This window comes from Scardinius erythrophthalmus, assembly GCF_964197995.2.
Source record: "Scardinius erythrophthalmus genome assembly, chromosome: 2".
NCBI lineage: Eukaryota > Metazoa > Chordata > Actinopteri > Cypriniformes > Leuciscidae > Scardinius > Scardinius erythrophthalmus.
The window spans coordinates 60,131,627-60,146,635 of NC_138222.1; the positions used below are offsets into that span (position 1 = coordinate 60,131,627).

At 37.8% G+C, this 15,009-nt stretch overlaps 1 protein-coding gene across 1 annotated transcript in view; it reads right to left on the reverse strand.

Moving 5' to 3' along the window:
• Nucleotides 1–5,940: 5,940 nt before the first annotated feature.
• Nucleotides 5,941–15,009, reverse strand: part of LOC308687126 (Fc receptor-like protein 5) — a 40,983-nt gene continuing 31,914 nt past the window's right edge. Inside the window, exons 12-19 of the mRNA XM_081359389.1 lie at nucleotides 14,794–14,874; nucleotides 14,644–14,694; nucleotides 14,485–14,535; nucleotides 14,308–14,376; nucleotides 14,146–14,223; nucleotides 13,770–13,829; nucleotides 13,568–13,637; nucleotides 5,941–7,664 (exon numbers count right to left, since the gene is read on the reverse strand). Of these exons, the coding sequence (XP_081215515.1) occupies nucleotides 13,573–13,637; nucleotides 13,770–13,829; nucleotides 14,146–14,223; nucleotides 14,308–14,376; nucleotides 14,485–14,535; nucleotides 14,644–14,694; nucleotides 14,794–14,874 (455 nt within the window). The 3' untranslated portion in view covers nucleotides 5,941–7,664; nucleotides 13,568–13,572. The remainder of the gene's footprint in view (nucleotides 7,665–13,567; nucleotides 13,638–13,769; nucleotides 13,830–14,145; nucleotides 14,224–14,307; nucleotides 14,377–14,484; nucleotides 14,536–14,643; nucleotides 14,695–14,793; nucleotides 14,875–15,009) is intronic.

A 15,009-nucleotide genomic window follows, 5' to 3' on the forward strand; every position in this document is an offset into this window, starting at 1 on the left:
AAAATCATTGAAATCTTGTTTTTATTTTACTTTGCAGTGCATTATAAACGCACAGTGAACAGGATGTCATCATTAAAATAATATTCCATTCTTGAGGATATTTGGCATCTTTAACATCCAATCAGCAAACTATTCGAGCCGTTAAATGAATCATCAGATCCTGCTAGATGAGCAAACCATGGATGTTTCGTTTGTTGCTTTTAAAGTTATTTTATTCCAGGAGAGAAAAGTAGGACAGAGGAGAAAATAAACTGCTTCTTTTGCTATATAGTGTATTGCGGGTAAAATGCATTTTGAGTTTATTTATTTTTTATGCATTGTAAATTAAGTATCAGTGTAAAGAGGAGAAAGGTTCATTATCTCACTGTCTGTGGGAATTTACTGGATAAGGATTTATGTGTATTCATAAAAGTTATTTGATTTTATTATTTCCCATGACTTTCCCGGGTCTATAAAAAAAAATGGAAATAAGAAATATTTAGATTTTTAATTGTTTTCAATTATTTTAATGATTGTTCTGTTATTTAAATCATTTTAAGTCATCTGGAGGCCCTCTTCGAAGTATGCTGAGGACCCCTAGTGGACAGCCTGGTTAAGAAGCACTGGACCACATGTGGAAAAAAGACAAGAGACCTGATCAAACACATGCTGGAAGAAATGCCATCATGCCTCACTTTAGAAAAGACATGTAAAAGGAAAACAGCTTGCTTGATCTTGCTTTTCAGTGGACCATAAACACAGGTTCAGAAAAGTATCCACAGCCTGACTGCCGTTCAGTTAATTCCATTTGTGGATTGTGCAGTCCTTTTTTTAATTTTGTTGCATCTCATTTAGCGTTGTAGTAGAGTGGCACATACAGTGCACACGAGATATACAAGCAGCTCATGGCCTTTGTGTTGCATGTTCATTTTTTTATGCTTCCTTGTTCGTTCAACTTCACTTTATTTTTCGCAAACATTATTTTGCTTTGTTTCAGTCTGATAAAGAGACATCCACTCTTGCATTGCGTGTTTGTTAATTTTGAGGGTGAAGTGATGAAGAGAGGGGTGTGTTTGTGAGTTGATTTCAGATATCATCAGCGTTGAACAACGATTCTGAGAAATTGCATCTATTCCTCTTCAGTTGTTCAAAACTGTGTATCATTATGCATGCAAAAAGTAATGTATGCGTATAAATAGCACGACAAATACATTGCATGCTATAGATACGCAGTACTAGTAGATTGTGTTGGTCATGCACCATCCGCTGCTCACAACAGTGGAGGAATTCAGCATTTTTAGCCGGAGACTAAATACAAGTGAGGACTGCATGTTGAAACATGAAAAAAACGATTATTATGGGATTAAATACCTTTTGACATAAAACAACAAGTAGCCGGTCAGTCTCTATCTATCATGAATTGTTGTCTCTGCTTTCCTCTGGTGTGACACTGCAACTCTATTCTTTTCCCTCAATTTGGTCTGGAGAAATGTCTGAAGGCCTGCTGTACGGTTTCTATTTCACTCTTACAATTTCCACAGCTTTCACAAATCTAAACCTAGTGCACACTGACATGCACAACAAAACGCTACCAAACATCAGTTATAATATGCAAAACAATGAAAACACTGTGACATTAAAACACAATCAAACGTTTTGCAGTGTTCATAAACGCATTAATATGAACAGGGTGTCTGTCCTCTGGCCATTCCATAAATGTTTGATAAACAGCCGAACCGTCATTGCAGGACAGTGTCGACTCCTCAGAAACCTGCAGTTGATCCTTCAGCTTGTGATGGAGGACATGAAGGACCGGGACCCTGCAGAGACGCTCATATGATCAGACGTGATGGACCAACTCATGTTTAGTTATGCACTTCAGAACGAACAGTGTTGAGTTCATATCTAGACTAAGAAGAGTTTTGATTTGTGCATTTTGTGGTCCCTGCATTAATATTATCAACCATATTTTTAACATGAGAGTGGGCACAACCATTTTGTAACCTGAATGTGCAAGGCTTCTAGTGCCATTCACCTCCAGTTATTTTAGCTGTACAACAACAGTTCATTATGCTGCAAACTTTTAGTTGGCAGCATATTATTTTAAACTATCATCATAAACACACTGGACTGTTGCACAAAATGTTATATAATGTATGGCACATTGTTATTCTTAGTTATTTACTTAATGAATCAGAAGTCGTGCACATTCACGAGAAATAGCTTAATCTGTTTCTGTTATGGCACAGTTTTGAACACTTCACTGTTTTGTTATAAAATGTAAACAAATAGTCGTAATAAAGGATGAGCAGGTGTCCTGACTTTTAACATTCATAAAAAAACATCTTTTCCCCAAAGCATCTTGACCAGCATCGCCTGGAGGAATGTTCCAACAACAGACAGCGCTCGATCTCGCGACACTGTTACTAGAAGATCCAGACTCTGGAGATCCAGTGAAGAATCCATTGAATTCGCCTCAGAATTAATAACATCATTGCTGCGAGATCCTAGCCTGGCTAACGTCAGACCAAGTCTCATTTGCGAGCAAGGCAGTATGGGGAAACCCAGGCTAGCGAGATCCAGTGAGAAACATTCCGATTCGGCGCAGAGTTCTCCGTTATAAACCATATCAGATCAAACAGCGCTGGTGTGGAAACCAGGAGAAACCCTTATAGAAGGCTTTCAGTCCACAAATCAGCAACATTCACCATGGATTTAGGCTAATGTAGGAACTCTAACCATAACTATGGTATTGTGACAGAAATAGTCAAACGCTTACAAGTACTACACATCTTTTTCCAGTAGGCTACTTCAAAACTATAATATCATATATAAATGTTATTTTTAATGTGATGACCAACACATTTTTTGTTCATCCTTCAAAGATTGTCCTAAAACTAAAAAACTTAAGATGTAGGAAAATTCTTTTTTTAAAACACTTATTTAAAAATAATAAAATAAATAAATTACCATTGTAAACAGTAGGATGCTTATTGGCTATTTTGACTCCATAATATATTTTTTTTCCACTCGTTTTGCTTTTTAATTAATATTAAGACATTATGAATGATAATAATTAAAGTTAATTTCATCTACACCCTAAATTAAGCTTAGTGCTTTATTGTCAGCCCCAGTGCTGCCAGATATTTTCTGCAGAGCTCAGTGTCTGCGGTGCCGCTGCCCTCAGATGTTAGTCTGGAGCCCTGTGAACTTAAATGAAAACTGCACATTGTAATATCTGTATTTATTTTTAAAGAATTTGTCAGTATTACAGTTATTTTGTGGGAAATTTGAATAATTGCATTGCAAGCTGATTTAAGCTTGCGCTCCTAAAATGTTCAGTCAGGGGCTCCAGCGCTCCTAGTTTAAAACAAGTTAGTCTGGAGCCGTGTCCTTGATCAGAATCAGCCTCTCTCAGTCAAGTACAATGCAGACTAAACATTTAATCACATTAAAAAATCAGAAAATAAAAAACAAAAGAATTATTATGTAAAATAAATATATTGCATTAGGCTTGTCATGCATGTGTGTCATATTGCGTGTTATCTCTGTTATTAACTCTGGGCTTTTAGCTCTTACATTAACATAGGCTAATGCAACATGAAATAAACCATTTTCAATAGTTAACATACATGCACGAAGCAACATGTGCATGCTTTACATCTGGGCTTTTCAGTGCCATTAAACATTAATCAATACAAGAAAACTTTTTAAATGAGCACATTATTTTCTTAACCTAGTGCTGGGAGTACATACCTGGGCCCGGTTTCCCAAAGCGTTCTTATCTCTAAGTAGTTCTTAACCTATTCCTTAACCTCTCTCTTAACATTATGGCACGATTCCGAAACGTTCGTTCGCTAAGTATATCTTCTGTAAGTCACACTTTCGTAAAGTTGGTCTGGACCATTCGTAGCTCTCTCTTAGCGTTGTTGCAGGTCTAAATTAATATAATTCTGAAGTTTTAATACACCCAGACAGTATTAAATTAGGCTAATTCAAGTGTTTTCATGCAAAGAATAAAATTGTCATTACACTGATTGTTGTTAGATTTTTAATTATATTATTATACAATATTATTAATTTAATTAAAACGCTCTTTTAAAGGCCAGTGAAAGCATAGGCTACTGTCAGTTAAGTCCTATTCGGACGCTAATATTGTTTCTCATGGGCTCGTCCGGTATTTTAAACATTTACAGGGAGAGTCGGTGATTTTATTGCCGTCCGAATCCATAATATCAGTGTTTTTCTCACCCAATCCGCGTAAAAATCCCTGGCCAAATTAGTACCTTCTGTTTTTTGACAAACAGGTCGTGTGGTAATTTAATTGCCGTCTGAATCCACATCTCTGAGTTTACAAGAGATTCAAAATTCACGGTTTAAATCCTTTTTGATCACTGCCGAGCACCGTACGCAAGATGTAAACTTTTATTACTGAAATGCTGGAAAGTATTTACACAAGAACAATATTTCATCGCAGCTCCACCTCAGCGAACAAAAATGGGATGGGAAAGAAAAGGCGGCATGTACATTTTTGAAAAGGTTATTGTGGCAGCAATAGGCTATGTTACAATTTTAAAATATGTAGGATAGGCTATTATAGGCTATTTATAGTTTGGATTATTTTTTATAATATCCAATAATCATAATAAATTGCAATTTCAACTATTTCTGAAGTGCTTCTTTTATAAAGATGACCGCTTTTTCACATAAACAGCCCCTGCACGAGAGAATAATTGATCCTCGAGCCATCGATTTCAAACAATTCAGCACCATCGCCACGGACAGCGCCGGGTCACGTCGCACGTAAGAAGGTATATCTTAAGCAGCTTTCTAAGGTATAGTTCGGGGAACACACTTAGGAAAATAAACAAATTTGGTAAGATATATCTTTCGAGTCTTCTTAGCAGGCTAAGAGTGAGCGTTATCGGGAAACCGGGCCCTGATCAATTTCAAAGAGAGCAAAAGTTCAGGATTCTATCCTCGATCAGAATCAGCCTAACATAAGAAAAAGGACAACTGAAACGTTAACATACAGCTAAACAAAACATGAGGTTAGCAATTTCTCAAACTCTCAAAACAGCAAAGTTCTCGACACATCTCGATTAAATGTAAGTGCACTCATCATAAAATACACATACAAATTACCATGTGCACTGAAACTAAAGTTTTAACAGTCTCAAGTTTACATTGCGCTGATGTGAACACATACCTCTCTCAGTCAAGTAGAACGCAGACTGAGAAAAGAACGCGAAAATTCAGTATATGGCCACCACTCTAGCTCCTATCCAATAGAGGGCGCACTTACACAACAATTAACTCTCCCAATACCTATAAGCTATCATGACATGACTGAACAATACAATATTTTGGTGAAATAAACTCACAAACAATAGAATATAGAAAATGAAAGGTTGCAAAAATATTTGTCATTCTTTGACCTGTTACACATGCATTACACAGTATAAAGCCTTGATATTCTCTAGCCTCTGGATGCTTCTTTCTCCTGGGTTACAGCCTCAAATGCCTCTTCTTGCTCCTCAATGATCTGTGGACTGAAGTTGAGGAAGAAGCATCAGTGCAGAGATCAAAACCTTCATTTGTGTGAAGAGTTGAGGAGTTTGCAGCCGTCAGCAGGAGCTTTAGTGGACGAGTCCATCACATCAACTGGAGAAGACAGAGCAAACTTAAATCTCTTCTTGTTTTTTGGTCTTTTTAAGCATTTTCTCATCTACCTAAGTAATGTCGCTCACCACTTTTTAGAGAGATAAACATCAATCAGAATTAATACGTTATGCATTAATTTTTAAGCTTGGTAATCTGTTAATTAGTGGACATCAGGGCTAGTTGTCACAGTGGACGTCAGTCAGTCAGTCAAGTTTTTCTCTGCCAGTGGTTATAAAACGTTTTTGTGAATGTGTGTATATATATCAAATTCAAATAAGGATTTTTTTTTTTTTTTTTGGTAATGTGTTTGATAACAAGCTTAAACAATAAAAACACTTTGACAATGCAAAAGCAAGAGTCAACAACAAATGGACGAATGTGTTTTTACAGGACAAAGGTATTGTTTCCCCCATTAATGTAAGGTCGGGGCAGGTTGTCACACAGGCATCCTAGTGAGGCTGTGTCCGTCAGTCCTTCTGAGGCTTGTGGGCTGTTCATCCTCAGCATTAAACGCTAGTCAGTCTAAGACAGCCTAAGTGTGCATGGCTACATCACACATGTTCCTGCCCACACAGTTTCAGCACCAACATACTATAAAACCTTAATTTTGGAAAAATGCATTAATCCAATAGAGTGAATGACACTCGTCTGTGGTCTCGACGAGTGACCACAGACGGATCCGAAGGATACACTTGATGAATTCTTCATAATAATCGGTTAAATTGAGACGTCCTCTGATGGAGCTTGATGACGATATATGCAGCTTTCTGACTGAGAAGAACCCTATGCCACCACAGCTGACCCTTCATGAATCCTGCAAGACTCAAACAGACACCAGTTAATACAAGTTCATCTCAAATGTGAACAGGCTTTATTAACTCATGGTTTTCTCGTCTAGCGGTCTCTGCTGATTTAATGGCTCTGCTGATTTAATGGCTCTGCTGATTTAATGGCTCGCATAGTTTGCTGGATGTTAAAAGCGTTAAATGTTCTCAAGGATGAAATATTATTTTAATGACAACACCCTGTTCAGTGTGAGATAATAATGCACTGCAAAGTCAAAACACAGCTAAGATTTAAATGAATTTTGATTGCTATCAGTTTTCATACTCATAATGTGTAGTTACTTTCCCTTTGTTGGGCAATTTAGTCACAGCATCAGAGAATCAGAAAATACACTGCAAACACCTGTGACCTTTGCTGAACTGTTTAGAATATGGTCATTACTTTTGTTCATAAGAATTACAACAATCTAGAAAAATTTTTCAACCCTTGTGATCTTAGGTTAACAAATGTGAAAAAGTTATGCAAAGAAAATATCATGTCACACTTTATTTATCAAATAGAAAGCTTACATTTTGTTAACTTCAGCAAAAAACAGCAAATATGAAATAAATTAAAGTAAGAAAACAGTAGGCTATAAATGAGCAGTGTTGGGGAGAGTTACTTTGAAAAGTTAAAAAAAATAATAATAATATTTTTGGGAAAATGTAAAAGCCCTTTCACACCAAAATTGAAATAATAAGGCTGAAGGAGATGCAAATCCACGCGTGTACAGTAGAGGGCGCTCAAACAAACTTTTCAGCTGCTGCCATTCAAGATTGCAGAAGAATAGGATGCAGGAGAAGAAAGTTTAACACTTTCTTCAGCAATAACAACAACAAATCTAAAGTCATTTTTGCTTATGGTGTGACTGAATCATCGAAGGTCAGCAGCAAGTAGGCTACATTGGACAATAAAGTGAGATTAAATGCATACAAATATGTGTTGCTTGTAATGCATTACCCCCAACACTGTATGCTATAAGAAAAATCACAGACAATAATTAATAAGACGTGTTAAAAATAAATGCTCATTAGAGAAAATGTTTTAGTATATATTAAAGATAGATGTCCTTATATAATATGTATGCAGATAATGCAGTGCAGTTCTCTTTCATTCAAGCATGAGCAGTGACTCAGGTTCATTTCTTCTGCTGGTGTTTTTCTGTTGCCGTTGTTTTCTTCACTGCTCTCAGGGACCTTTAAAAAGAGAACGCAGTTTGATTAATTATTCAAGTTCCACAAATTGTTGTTCTAAGAACGTTTTCCAAACATTATGTTTTGGTGATGGAAATGTTAAAATGTCCAGTTCTCATAATGTTAGAGGAATGTTTTTAAAAGGATATTATGATGTTCCTAAAACACTCTTTCAAACATCCGGACGCCTGCTGTTAACAAGCAGAATCACTGAAGGAAAGTGAAACAAGAACAGAAACTACAACTGACTTCAACCACAGTCTTAGATGAAATCAACTGAAGATAAAATACGTTAAATCTCTGAAGACCTCACAGAGGAGGATTAAACAACTCCACAAACACCATTACCAGCTTCACTTATTACTAACCAGACTGACTTTATTTCTGTCAGACGTCTACAGAAGTTCTTACTGCGAATTAACAGAGGTTTAGATGTTGATGATTTATTGTTTCATTTGAACACACCATTATGGTGATCAGTGTTTGCTTTAGTTGGACTCTTGACTTTCGTTAGTTTATTTCTCTTTCAGCAATTGCAGTTTGGAAAACTATTCAACATTGATAAAGAGATTTATTAATAGGCAGCACAACATGTCTTTCCAATGACATTCACATTACTGCATTAAAGTGATTAAAAAACTGATTTAAATAATTACAGCTGAGACATCAATGAAAAAGGTCATAAATCCAGCTGTTGACACCTCTTGTGTAATAGTTGACACACTTGGACAGTCATCATACAAACCTCAACAATGGTAACAAAACTTATTTAAATATAAATAGTAAAATAATTCAGCTAAATAATTTACTCATGCCACAATACATGCTGGGCTCCATTAATGAGTTTTGTATGTCGACATGATGTCAAGATTGTTATGTTTCATATGCTGATTGTATAACTGAGTGTATAACACTGTTGCTAAAAAAAAAAAAAAGACTTTAATTTTCAGAAATTCTGACTTTTGCTATAGATTATCACATGGTCTGTAGCACACGTCAAGAGAAATGGACTGTTCTCTTCCAAACATTCAGTGGTTCCTAACCATGTTCCTGGAGACCCAACACTGCACATGTTGCACATCTCCTTTGTCTGACCTTTCAGATCTTTAGGCGTTTCTCAATACCAAGTACGCAAAGTTCAGACTTGCCAAGTTCGACTCAGGAGAACGGACTCCCAAAGACGGGAGGATGAAAGTCCGGTAAATCTGCAAATGGAGCAGCAGCGTACTTGATAACGTCACTCAGCTCGCTCTGGCTACTCCGGTTATCTCAGTATGTAGCCTATATTTTAGGCAACAATAAAACAAAATGTTATAACATCACTCTGCCTGGGTGGGTTAAGATGTAAGGAAAGGGTAAACAGTGTAATTATAATTATTATAATTAATAAATTACATTTGTAAGTAATAAATTAATGAATTACAGCTGTAATTACATGCAGATATTTTCAAAATACAAGTACAAACGCACCGCTTTCGTATCTCTCACAGAGGAGCGGAGGCATAAAAGAAGGAGTGACGAGAGAGGAACAGGCCTGGACTATTTATGTTGTGTTATTTATGTTTTGTTTAGTTTATGTGTGTGCGGCAGTCGGCTGTGAGGGGCTGCCGCCTTTACTTTCATTTTGTTTATTTATTTTATGATTATTAAAGTTGTTAAATGTCCTTCTTCCCACAACAACATACCTTTGATACAACCACTTAATTTGTTTCTTCATTTTATTTCTAGAGTTTTTCCGTTGAATGTCACACAGCAGCTGTTTGGTTGCTTGGTAACAGACCTGAGAGTTGATTACAGAACTTGATGGAGGGGTTTAAGATTTCCTAACTACAGATAAGATGAGATTTTGTAAGATAGGATAAGAATCCTAAATCAACTTCAGATTTGCTTCTGTAATATGAATGTGTGAAAAATCCTACATTAACTTGTCAGATCTTAACTTAAGTCTTAAGATAGAAAGTTTCTGTAATACTCCCCGAAAGATCAAGATAAGAAACCTGAAATTCTTAGAGAAGAAAACATACACTGAACAAAAACAGGGTAAGCTTTAAAATGTAATTGTGTCTCTGGCATGGATCTTCCAGCTTAGCTGGCATAGAGTGGTGTATTTAGTTTTTACCTTTGCAAGAAATAATAAAATGAGAATGAGGACTGCCCTAAAACTCTGATAGTATTGTCCCACTCTGTTCATTACTTTAGAGTAAGAATCCTTTTGGGGTTTCATGAGATGACTGTCTGAAAAAGATTGATTTTTATAGCGATATCCAGACAAGGTTGTCAAACAGTCGCAACTGAGTAGGCCGTGGAGGAGCATGAGCAGGAATAGAGAGACAGCTGTGGTGAACTGAACTAACCCACACTACACTGGTAGGCTTGGCTGTTTTCTGAACCGCAGGGCTAGGGGGTACAGTAGATCAGAGCTGACCCTGAGATAATATAATCAGAGAAGAGAATATTATAAGCCTACCTGACTCCTCCTGACTTTATAAAGGTAGACCTTTTACAGGAGTAAATAGAGGAAGAGGCTCGTGACCGAAATAGAGTAATGTGATCACGGTAGAAACTACCAAGAGGCTGACGCGACACACACAATATTTAAACGAATTAATAACAACAACAACAAAAAAACACTTCTGATCAGTGAATAAGGCACTTCATGATAACGTCACCATGACAGGCAACATCATCTATCCAAACATACAGAAAAGTAAGTTTTGTGTCTTTGAAATTACGTATTAATACCTAGCTATTAACAATGAGACCAGGCTGGATGTTATTCTGTGTTGAATCCTTCCGACACATTAAAATACTTTTTTGAACACACTGTTAAAACAGCCAGAGAAAAACTAATTAAAACAATCAAGGAATCAACTACAGGAAACACTGATCACCACAATGGGGACTTCAAATGTTTATTCCTCTTTCCTTCAGTGATTTTACTCATTAAAGGAGTCATGACCTAGTATTACCTTGGATACCTACTGCTGTATTATAGTCTTTCAGGCCCTTCTAAAAAAGAAAAGTGGAAAAAAAATAAACACAGAGCTCCTCAGACCCTTATTTCTGAAGGCATTATTGTCTCGCGAGATCTGATGCGATATTTTGGCTGTCGTGGACAGTCATTTTAATAATGCAAATGAGGGGCGCGTTGATTGGTGGCAGGAAGGAGGGGGTTGACACCGCAGGTGACGCTTTAGCATATCATTACAAAATGACATCATGGCGCAAATTATGAATGAACCCGACCTGGCCGCGACCGGCTTCCCGGCCAGTGTATAAGTATGAGGCGCCGATTAGGGCTTAAATCAAACTTCATTCACGCACACATATATGAAACACGCTTTGTTTCCCATGTTTACCTCGAAGCTAATACTCCCGCTAGCATACAATAGCCGCATTAGCAGTTAGCTGCTGTTTGTTACACAGAGTAGAGCAATAAAAACACATTCTTACTGTTTCAATTGCAGGCAAGTGTCTGATTGTTGAAAATGGCCCCTTTTTCCCGAGCTTCGATGCCAACTTCGCCTGATATTGCCTCAAATTTGTGAAGGATTCCGGCGTAAAATGTTTAGTTAGCACAGACACATAACGTTAAGCCAGTGGGAAGGGTTGTAGGAACCGCGTCATTAAAAATGAATTTAATCCACTGGTCCCTGACAGCTTGGTCCGTTCTTGGGAGAGAAAACACATTTACATGTTGATTCTGGCAGTCAACCACAGAGCAACTCAGGTGTGTACTCGTTTCTCCATCTTTCTCGACTGAACTGAATATGAGGGGGAGAGGGGCGGGCTTCCCGCGGCATAGGTTTGCGGTGTCCATATATGGTATATCCTGCCCCGTCATGACGTCAAGACGGGGCTGAAATCAAAATCTCGTATTTGAGTGCGCGTGCACGCGCGCTGGTTTATTTATCCTGAGGTAAACGAACGCTTCACTTTTAAATATCGGCTTCCCGGCCAGTGTATAATCGTTAGGCAATCATAACATACATTGATTCTCGTGGAAAAGTGAAAATTGCAGGTCATGACTCCTTTAAAGGTGGGGTTAGTCGTTTTTGAAATATGCTGTTTAGAAGTTAGTCGCACCGACACAACAACAAACGCGTGTGGCCAATGCATGATGGCGGAGGAGGGAGATTTGAAGACTGCAGAAATAGAGATGAGACACAATACAAAAGAGAAAATCTCAGAAGAATAGCACTGAAAAATGAAGGGTTATGATCAGGCTGGAGAGAGCGAAGCGGGAAGGCCTGAAAACAGACACAGATGTTGCTTTGATTTGCTCCACATGTGAGTAACACTGGGGGCCCTATCTTGCACCCAGTGCAATTGACTTTGTACACCGACGCATGTATCATTCCTATTTTGTACCCGATGCACAGCGGACTTTTCCCTCGGCAGACGTGCGTCGGAAATTAAGGAATGAACTTGCGCTCCCGGGGGCGGTTCAGCGAAAAGAGGAGGCGTGTTCCAGCGCAAACATTCCCTGGTGCTATTTTGCAGGTTTAGAAAATAATTCCGCCACTGACCAGGAAAACCCTAGTCTAAAGTCAGTGGCGCGTTTTCAGTGGCACGTTCAGATGCTATTTTAAGGGCGCATGCTTGGCCATAATGTAGCGTGTGCACAACAGCATACACTTTGCTTCTCTCATCTACACAGACGCAGCAGTTGAAATTTTTGCAAACCAAACATAATTACAAGGAAAAATATTCCACACGAGGGAAATCATTGTGGTGTCCATGAAGATGTGAAAAAATAGGCATAAATCTAGCTTACACATTTACCCAAATTATTATACGGCTGTTTAACCGAAGCTAATTAATTTGGGTGTGTTTCTCCATCCCCAATGTCACTTCTCTGTGTTTTACGGCCCTGATGAGAACGTCGGTCTCCTCGGCTGTGAACCGCTCCTGGCGTGTGCCTGGCAAATCCGCCATTATAATAGCAATCCACCATGGAACAAGCGCGCCTGCTCTTAAAGGGAATGTGAGATGACGCTGTGATTGGTTTATTTCACGTTACGCCCAAACCACACATATGAGTAATGAAGCTAATTCAGACCAACCCATTTTAGATTTGCGTCGGAGCAAGAGTCATTTATCCCGCCGGTATAATAGCAACAGCGCCCGACATCTGCCCACAAAGTTACTTGTGTTTCACATTTGATACTTGCATTTCAGATCGTTAAAATAGGGCCCATGGTTTGATTCGCTTTATTTTTCAATAAGCATTATTTTGTTGCGCTTCTGATATGATGAACAAACATCTACTCTTGGATTGCTCATGTAACGGAGGTCAGCTAGTGAGAGTCGCGCTGACGACTGCTAGTTAATGCGGTGTATACCGTCATTGTTAGTGCACTCGCCCCACCTGCAGGGGATCGGGGTTCGAGACCGACTCGGGCTGTTGGGATTGGAGGCAGAGTTTTGGAGGCGGAGCAATGAAGAAGGGGTGTGTTTGTTTGCGTTGATTTCAAATATCAACATTGGCCAACAGCATATTTCAAAAACGGCTTTCCCCACCTTTAACATCAGGTGTCGTCACTAATGCTCACTCAGAGCTGTTCATTAAACACAGGGGATTTTACTGTGTAACAACCAACCGTAAGACATTTTTAACCCAGAAAGTTAGTGATCCTTAATAAATTAAGGAGAAAAGTTAGGAACCTTGCCAGAACAATAGCTAAATTTATAAGAACGTTCCCTGTTATCCAGGTAATGTGGACGATAAAAAGCTCTAATTTGAGCTCGTGCTGTTGATGATTTACAGTTTTAAGATCACAATGAACCTGATCCTCACACATAACTGATCTGAATCACTAAAAACAGATTTATATTCTACATGAAAGTGCAAATTGTGAACTTCTTGTCAGTGACTGTAAAATCCTTGCAACAAAAAATCTTACGTGTTTTATTGTTTTCCTTTCTTCCTTAAAACTTGAGCTTTCGTTGCATCACCGACTCCAGCATCAGCACCTGAAGAACACAAATGTTGATGAGATTTTCACACTTCCTCAATGATCCACATGACTTTATGAATCATTCTGATCTGATGATGTTTAATAGTTCAACTTTAACAGTGATGAAGCTTGACTCTGTTTCTCTCACCTCTATCTGTGTTGTTCTTCAGTTCAGAGTATAAAGTGTCTCCAGACTCGCTGCTCTTCCCTGACAGTGAACAAGAGAAACAGAGAATAAACACACGCTTTACATCTGCAACTACAATAATAACTGATAATCCATGATTATATCAAGAGAGAACAGAACCTCTCAAACCACAATGAACGTTTATTAGCAGGTTCAGTAAATATGTGATTGTTGAGACTGTTGTTACATTTCCAAAATGAAGGTCTTTATCAGCTCTGTTAATGATAGTAAATTGTTCTCTTTGCCTGATAATATAGAGGCATTATATATTATATCTAGTTAAATGTGATGATTCATTCAGACAGTTGTGTTTAGATGCAGTTTGTTGAGAGTTTACCTTTGCTCTTGCCTTTCTTTTTGTCCTGTATATTGATCTGTGCATAAGTCAAATCACTGGGTCCTGCAGTATTAATATCTAATACAGAACAGAAAGTAAATCAGATTATTCAGAATATTGCTGGACAAATAATATTGTACTTCAGGAAAAACAGGATCTCACCTTTGCTTTTCTTTACTTTTGTTCCGACTTCTGAGTACATCACATTATTTGACTTTGCCATGATTTTGACTAGAAAAATAGTTAATTCATGAAAATATTTATTCATATTTTATGCAATATAAAAACAGACACTGTCAATGTTATTGGTTAATGACTCTATTGAAGAGGGTTTTTAACCTTTATCCGCAGATTTGTTTTTCTTAACAGTGACCTCTGAATATGTGACGTCTGAATAAAACACAACGAGGAACAAGTCAATCACAGACCTAATGATTTTTGTTGATTTTTTCATGATGCATGTGTAGATTTTTTCTATATATTTTTTTAAGACTCAACCTTTATTTCCACTATTCACTGGAGTCAACTCATTATAAATGTGATCAGAATCTGCTGGAAAACATGGGGAAAAGTTTAAGAGCAAGACAGTCTAAAAAGGGGGGAAAAACATTAATAAATAAATATAAATCATTTGTTATTGTGTCTGACCAGACTGCAGAGGAGAGTTTAACGCTTGAGATTCTCCAGATGGATTCGGGACTGATGTCTGTTGAATGTTACAGGGCTGATCTACAATAAAGACAAAGGTCATTATGGTCACTGTAAGAGTTTTGTCACTCACATTTAATCAGATTATATGCATTAACTGCTCATTTATTAATAAACATGCAGTGGCTGTCTAGGCTTCAGGAACTGTAGCTTCCA